General features: G+C 37.3%; 1 protein-coding gene across 2 annotated transcripts in view; it reads left to right on the forward strand.

Moving 5' to 3' along the window:
- ELAVL4 (ELAV like RNA binding protein 4) overlaps positions 1-6586 on the forward strand; it is a 59730-nt gene extending 53144 nt beyond the window's left edge. For both annotated transcript variants that reach the window (XM_035537657.1, XM_050712232.1), the window contains exons 5-7: positions 261-486; positions 1882-1920; positions 6259-6586. In XM_035537657.1, coding sequence (XP_035393550.1) covers positions 261-486; positions 1882-1920; positions 6259-6586 — 593 coding nt within the window. The remainder of the gene's footprint in view (positions 1-260; positions 487-1881; positions 1921-6258) is intronic.
- The last annotated feature ends 1696 nt before the right edge of the window (positions 6587-8282 follow it).

Consider the following 8282-nt stretch of genomic DNA (forward strand, 5'->3'; position numbering starts at 1 on the left):
ATAGGTATAACTGCTTGGGGTTGTACCTGCTTCTTTTTTTAATGAGGGATTGCAAAATGCAGAATGTCACTTCCTTAAAATGATTGTGTATATGGTAGGGTCTGATTGCAGAGAACACAGCTGGCGAATGGCATTTTTCTTTATTGTAGGACTTGTCTGAATTTGCAAGTTCTGTTAAGTCAAACCAACATTGTTTCATTGTTACATAGATGAAGCTGTTCCTACATATATTCATTTGTTCACTTGTGTTTACTTCCCAGGTGTTTCTCGAGGTGTGGGATTTATCCGTTTTGATAAGAGAATAGAGGCAGAAGAAGCCATAAAGGGACTAAATGGCCAGAAGCCTAGTGGTGCTACAGAACCAATTACTGTGAAGTTTGCCAATAATCCCAGCCAGAAAACAAGCCAGGCACTCCTTTCACAGCTGTATCAGTCTCCCAACAGACGCTACCCTGGACCACTTCACCACCAGGCTCAGAGATTCAGGTAATTACCTGGAAAAGAACTGAAGTTCTACCAGTGATGACGATGTGGGGCAGGTGCTGCACAGGAAAATACTCTTTAGTTGCGTAGGCTGACCTGATTTTCTTTGTAAAATTAAATATTCTTTCCTGGAGAATGAGGAGGAAAATCTGCTGACAGCAGTAGTCATGTTGTATTTACTAAAACAGCTGAAGTACTGTACAGTCGGATCTCTTGAAGCATCATAGAAAAAGGGAGGACAGAACAGAGTTACACTGATAATCAAATGAGCAGTGACTACCCTGTTCTTCCCAATTTTTTTGATAATGCTTTTATTTTCTGCTATGTTATTACAGTTTTGATGCAGCCTAGACTTTGATGTTAATGACAGTGGATTCGTAGCAGGAAAAAAGCTGAGTCTGTTCCAGTCAGCAGCAGTATCATTAAATTTATTAGCCTGAGATCTGCTCTTACTATAAAGAGACCTTGTATTATTGTTTGGTGTGATTCCTCAGATGCTTTTGGGAGGTGTTCTATGTTACACATTCTGAATATACCATTTCCATCTGATCCATAAGCCAGTGTTTGCAATACATTGTGTCCTTGTTAGTTTTATAATAACTTTCAGGCAACCTAGCATTCAATTAAAGGTCTCTTTTTAAAAAGTGTATATTTGCATAACTGAGTTGCATACTGGCTTTACAGAATTATTAAAAAGTGATTCTAGTTTTTTGGTGACGAAGTGCTAATGAATTAAATAAGATGATAGCAAAAAAATCATCTGACTGATATAAAAGCAAATACAAATTTAGTACATCTTTGGCATGCAGCTGTGTCCCTTGAGGGACATTTTTTATCAGTCCATCAATAAAAGGACTTACTTAGTGTACTGCCATGGAAAGCAGATGATTAGTCATTTTGCAAAACTCGGTGGTCATTTAGATTGATGTATTGCTGAGGATAATTATTGAATGTATCCTAGTAATGAGAATGTATTAAGTTAAAGTAGTTACAAAATCTGGAATTTTTCCAGTTCCATCAGTTTTGGACTGTAACATTTTATTTCAAAGCTAACTGTAAGTATAAGGTGAACAGCTGAATTATTTGCAAAAATTTCATAATACTGTCTTAAAAAAAGGTGAACCAAAAGCGAATCTTTTAAAATGCCAAATCAAACCATGAAAATTAAGGTTTTCTTTAAGACTTTAGATGAGGTAAAATTACTTCAAATGCTGTGGTGGAAATTTAAGCACAATCTCAAGCTTAACAAAGCAGGCCAGGAGTTGTTAGGCTCCTTAGATGTGTGGGAAACTTGTTGAACATTTCTTCTTTGAAAATGGAACACTATTAATAATAGTTCCATTGAGCGATCTTGCCATCTGTGAGACATTAACCCAAAGACCCTCCTTCTCTTTTCAGGCTGGACAATTTGCTTAATATGGCCTATGGCGTAAAGAGGTAATTAGAATTCCACAGATTGCCAGATGTCCGTGTTGGCACAGATTGGTGCTACATTTTTTTTAATTCACTAACTTTATTTTTTTTAATTCCTTCTTTTCTTCCACCAGCATGTCAGATTCTTTTTAAGTTTGGACTTCAGTTGGTTTTATTACTTTTCAAGGCCACACACATTCTGTGGGTCTTGCAACTTTTTTTTATTTACAGGTGGGGCTCTCAAATGGTTTAGGTGCAACAGCTACAAGCATTCAAACTCCAGTTGTGCCACATGGCACTTTGTCCAGAAACAGAACTATTAACTTAAGTTGTATGTTATTAGATCAGCTATTAGTTAAAAACTTAACTGAGAGATCTGGACATCAGCAGCCTAATTCTATTTTCAGCTGTTAACAGAATGAAGGTCTTATATCTGGCTTCACAAGTTTGACTTTAAAATATAGCTGTGTGCACCTTAATCAGCCCTAAGTTTCTTTTGTTACAGGTTTAATGCTTTGAAATTTTCTTGGTGCTTGGGATTTATTTTTTGTTTGAAATAGTGATGTGTGTTTGTGTATGTACTTGTATGTGTGAAAGTTCAGCTGATTTATAAACATTTATGCTGTTTCATCAGTACGTTCAATGTTTGATAGCTAAAATGAGTTGACGAATTGTTAGTGTTTCTTCTGATGGCACACATCAACGCAAGCGAACCTTACAGCACAAAGGCAGTCTTACTCCTGATGTAAGATGTCCAGCCATCCCCCCCAATTAAAGATGAGAAAACACTTAATCTTCTGAAATGGTCTGCTCACCACAGTTGAAAATTGTTTGAGCTTTAACAAAGCTCATCCTGTAAATGGTACGGTAAGTATATCTTCAGCCAGTAGTGAACTGTAATGTACATTTTAACTACTGCCACGGTAGCTGTCATACAAATAAATTGCACATCTTAAGACTACTTACGAAACTGAAGGCAGAGGTGGCATACCTTCTCTAAAGCACTCCTTGTGTTTGTTAGTATGTTTGTTTCATTTGCAATATACTTAGTGGTGATGGTAATTTTTGAGTCACTGTATCACCACCTAAATTTGTGTTCTGCTTTTCCTGCATTCTCCCCTCCAACTTGTTTCTTGATATACGCCAAGAACATTGCAAAACTTAGCCTTGAGTGTCTGTTGGGTGCAAGAAACTCTCAGAAAGGTGGTGGTGTTCAGGGAGTTGTCCCTGGCTTTTAATTTCTTCCCCAGAATTGTACTGGCATGTTGTGTAGGACAAAGTGTTTGGTCCTAACCATCAAGAGTTTTGAGTTCAGATTTTCTATCAGCTGCAGATGGAAAGAAAATGAGTTACCTGCCTTTTTAGGCTATGTCTGCCTTAATGTTTTAATTCTGCAGTGTTAGTCTTAGATCACAACAGCTCGTGTTTTTGAACAGTTATTGTTTAGGCATTTTAAATTAGCTTTTTACTCCTCTCCTCCCAGCAGATCTTAAACTGTGATAGCAAACTCTGTAATTACAGGCATAGGGTCATCAGAAAAATACTGTATTGATCAAAACTTCGGGAGCTGCCTCTAAAACATCTGTAGTGTGTTTCTGGGTTTGGTGGTCAGTTCTCTTGCTTCCTCATGTTAAGTATGTGGGGAAATACAGATAGAAAATGAGCTGTGCAGGTGTGGGACAAAGGTTTTATTGATCAGTAACTTCAGATCATGTGCATAATTCAGTGCTGCTGCTTAGCAGTAACTTGTTTTATTTGTTAGTAAACTTGTACTAGTTTCATGCATATTTTCTTGCATTTATAGTAGCTCCTGTGCTCATGGTATGTAGGTAGTTGAAAGCTGCATATCTCCAAAAGGTTTCCAGGGAAAAGCTGCTCTCCAATGAACTGTATGAAACTTTAACCCTTTGTGTCAGTGCAGCATTTCTTGAAAAACAAAGCTATAAAATACTGTTTGATATGCACGGCTTTGAGCATTGTACAGATTTTAGTAATACCACTTCTAGGAAATGTATGTATTAGTGCTATACTTCATGTTAAGTTTAAACATTGCAGAAAATGAGTGTTTGTTGGCTACATATGTTACTAGCACAGTTGGCACTTGGCAGCAATGGGCTTGAAGTCCCATCTTCCAAATTTCAAAGGAATGTGAAACTGTTGGCTTGTACAAGCTCTCAGTCCTGGCTGCCCTATTTACAGTTCCATGCTGGCGTGTGGTGGAAGGAGCAGAATAAATCGGCCCTGTCCAGCCACCTCTGTTTTCAGAGCTGCAGAAATGCCCTAGGTTAGCAGAGCAATGCTGAACAATTATGTTTTTATCCCACATACTAGGAATTAAAGAATCTTGAGGGTAGGATTTGTAAAAGTGAACTTCAGTAGGAAGATGATCATATACTCTTAAGATCTTTTTGCAAACCTCTGTATGTGTCTGAGGATCCAACACTGTTAGCATTTACAAACTGCTTGTTTATAGTGTAGCTACACTCCAGTGATATTCCTTAGCTGAAGATGGATGTTCCAAGTATCTTTTGATAGCACTTTATACGTATATTTGAGGAAAGGAGTCCAAAGAAGCGGCCATCAAGTGTGTAGTTTTTTATGGTTATTTAATATACACTACATAATATTGTGCAGAATGCTAATTGTGTGGAAACATGAAGTATAAAAGGAGAAGTTTTGGAATGCATAAGAGCTGTCTTCTCTTAGCTACACTGTGGATTCCCCCCTCTATTCCCTCAGTCATCACTCAGAAGATCCTGAGGAATTATTATTCAATTCTGGTATTAAAACTCATCATACTGAAGGTACATGTGAAACTGGATTTTTATTAAGACTTTTCCTCTGCGCAGTTGTTATTTTAAAACATATCCCAAAGTGTAGCTTCAGAAATCATGTCATATTTTTTTCAAACTGATGAAAGGAAAATTATGTTGATCCTGAGGGCTGATACTGCTTAACATCTTCATTAATAACCTGAGTCACGGGCTGCAGTGCGCCCTCCTTGCGTTAATGGATGACACTGATGTGGGGGAGTAGGGGCGCTCAGCATGCTGTTGGCCATGGCTGCCTTTGGGGTGACCTTGACAAGCTGGAAGAGAACCTGGCGAGATTCAGGAAGGGTAAATGTAGAGTTTAGCCACTGACTGCTGTCTCTAACTACCTACGAGGGCGTTAGAAGATGATGAAGCCAAGCTGTTCTCAGAGGTCAACTGCAAAAGGACAAGAGTCAACAGTAACAGGCTGCAGCGGGGGAAATTCAGCTGAATATAAGGGAAAAGTCACTGACAGTGAGGATGGTCAAACCCTGGAGCAGGAGGCCCCAGGAGTGGAGTCCCATCTGTGGAAACTTCAAAAACGTCCCTGTGCCAGGCCCTGAGCAGCCAATCTCACTTCAGTTAGCCTCGCTTTGAGCAGGAACTCGACTAGATGACCTCCATAGGTCCTGCCCAGCCAACGCTATTCCGTACTTATAAACATGCTACCTGGCTTCAGCTTTCTAATTCAGACATTCAAATAAACAAAACAGGCCCCAAAAGATGCTGGCGGAGAAGTTAGGGTTCTGTATCAGATTTCTAGGAGCTTATCTCTCTACTACGTTCACTATCTGAAGAGCCTAAGATCCTGTCATGGACATGGAGTCTCACAGCATGAAGGTATTAGTTGACGTATGCTCACTAATTATATTTATGCACTGTTTTACTTACTCTACGACTGCTGCATAAATCTTTAATATATTTGGCTGGCTTTAGGACTTTTTTTAACTAGATTTTTTTCTCACTGTATGTCAATTAAGGACTGTTAGGAGGAGAATTAAAACCTACCATGTAGAGCTCTCTGGTAGTGTCTTCAGCTAAAAGAGGCTACTTTTGCACCTGAATCCTGCCAATGGCATTTCATACTAATCTTTAAAATAAATTTTGAAGGGTCTCTTTTGTCACAGCAAACTTTTGAAAAGTAAAGCATTAGTCTTCCATTGCTCTGAAACAACATTTTTTGTAATGGAAATACATGGGAAATTCCTATAGGTCTTTTTTTAACGAACTTGTGTATGCTGCCATAAACACAGGCCCTTTTTGAAGTTAAAAGAAATGCTAAAGGACAATCTATTAGATCTTTGTATGCATTTAAATAGGGCTTATCCTTGAAGGGACATGCATTTATGCCCGGGTTTGGTCTTCCTATATGTAGGACAGCTCCCCTCCACTCAAGTAAGAGTTGGAGACCAAGGTGGCTATGTAGTCATCTTCCAGGGGTAGGACTGAGAACCTAAATTAACACTGGCTTGATTATTTTGAAGTCTTGGTTCCATGTAGTTTGTGCCAAGAGATATATTTAGAATAGACCCCTCTTTTTACTTGGTAGGTTTTCTCCGATCACAATTGATGGTATGACGAGCCTTGTCGGAATGAATATCCCTGGTCACACTGGGACTGGATGGTGCATCTTCGTCTACAACTTGTCTCCTGACTCAGATGAGAGCGTGCTGTGGCAGCTGTTCGGTCCCTTCGGAGCGGTCAATAATGTCAAGGTGATCCGCGACTTCAACACCAACAAGTGCAAGGGATTTGGCTTTGTCACCATGACCAACTACGACGAAGCTGCCATGGCGATTGCCAGCCTTAATGGATACCGTTTAGGAGACAGAGTATTGCAAGTTTCCTTTAAAACCAATAAAACCCACAAATCCTGAATTTCATATCCTTACTTACTAAAATATATATATATAAATATATATACGAACAAAACAAAACAAAAAAAAACTCTTCAAGGCTTATATTCAACCATGGACTTTATAAGCCAGTGTTGCCTAAGTATTAAAACATTGGATATCCTGTGAGGAACAGGAAAGGATTTTATAATGCTTAGAAAAAAAAAAACCTTTGATGCATTGAATGTTCTTTCATAGCTGTCGTTGTTGAATATAATATACATAGATAACAATGTGCAGGGATTTTTACCCGGCCAGCTAGTTTTACTACCTTCCTTGAAGGTGGGTCTTTTTAAGATGACCATTCACTCATTTGAAAAAATAAGAAAACAAAAAACAATTTTTACAAGCTAATGGGATTAAAAGCGAGAAAAATTTTCTTTTCTTTTCTTCTTTTCAAAACATTGATCCAATCAGATTGGTAAACCCCCCACATAAATTAAAGAGGAACAATAAAAATTGCAAAAAAGAACATAATTTTGCAACTTTTTTTATTTTTCCTTTTTTCTTTTATATCATGTGAACTAAACAGTCTTCTGTTAAGGGAATGGGGTAAAGGGGGATACCTGATGACATAACAATTTAAATAACATTAACAATGTTGCCAAAGAGGTGGTCTCTTTGCTGAAAATGGGTTTCAAGAAAAATCTATTTTTATAAAATATAAAGAATTTTTACAAGAGAATCTGGATTTGAGAAAAAAATATTTTGACTGGCTAATTTAGGGGAAATTGACAACTTTGTCATGTTCATACTGCACTGGTAACTTTTTAGAGATCAAGATGTGTGTTTTAAACTGGATTAGTAGATTGTTTTTTGAAGGATGGGCTACAAACAGATGATCTTCGTATCTTTTCATAGCATGTAATAAAAAATATTAAATACAGTACGGGAGAGTGTTCTTCCCAGGCACGCAGTTACCCACAGTCAAAACCCAAAAGCAAGGAGATGAGTTGCAAGACGGTTTTTCTTTAAGTCATCAGTATGGGATATCAGCAGAACAAAAGTTTAAAAAAAAAATTAATTTTTGATCAAAAACTTCCTTGGTTTGAGCAGTAGGTGCTACGAAATTATTTACATATCTTAGTATCATAGTTAAATGTAATGTGTTTAGAAAAAATACATTTGCTTTAAATTTGTTAAGAATTTTCAAATTCACTTTATAGCCCATGCTAATATAATTGGGCTGTGTTGGCACATTTGGAACACTGTTTATGTTGCTTGAAACACTTATTTATTTAATTGCCGATGTGATGCATATGGCCAAAATCAAATATAGCTAGTTTGGCTAGTCTACTTATTTGTTTACTTAAACTATGGGAAGAAGCATATTATTGTGTCATTTTGTTGTGTGTGTATGTGTATATATAATATAAATATATATATATATAAAGTTATTTTTTCTTTTGGTTAATTTATTATAAGTTGTAACACTTTGCTAGTTTTGTTTGTATATGTCTTAAAATGTTTTCTTATGATACTTAAGTGACAGAGGTATCAAGGTAACTTGTGTAGAAATATTGTTTGATATATTGTCATGTTTGTTGTGAATATTTTTTCTTACTGCACAGTAGAAAAGAAAACAACTGGGTCTTTATTTTAATGTAATTCAGATTGGGGAAAACAGAGCTAAGGGAACAAAATGACTGAGGGGGGTGCTCTCCCATGTCCAGTGCAC

This window comes from Cygnus atratus, chromosome 8 (assembly GCF_013377495.2).
Source record: "Cygnus atratus isolate AKBS03 ecotype Queensland, Australia chromosome 8, CAtr_DNAZoo_HiC_assembly, whole genome shotgun sequence".
NCBI lineage: Eukaryota > Metazoa > Chordata > Aves > Anseriformes > Anatidae > Cygnus > Cygnus atratus.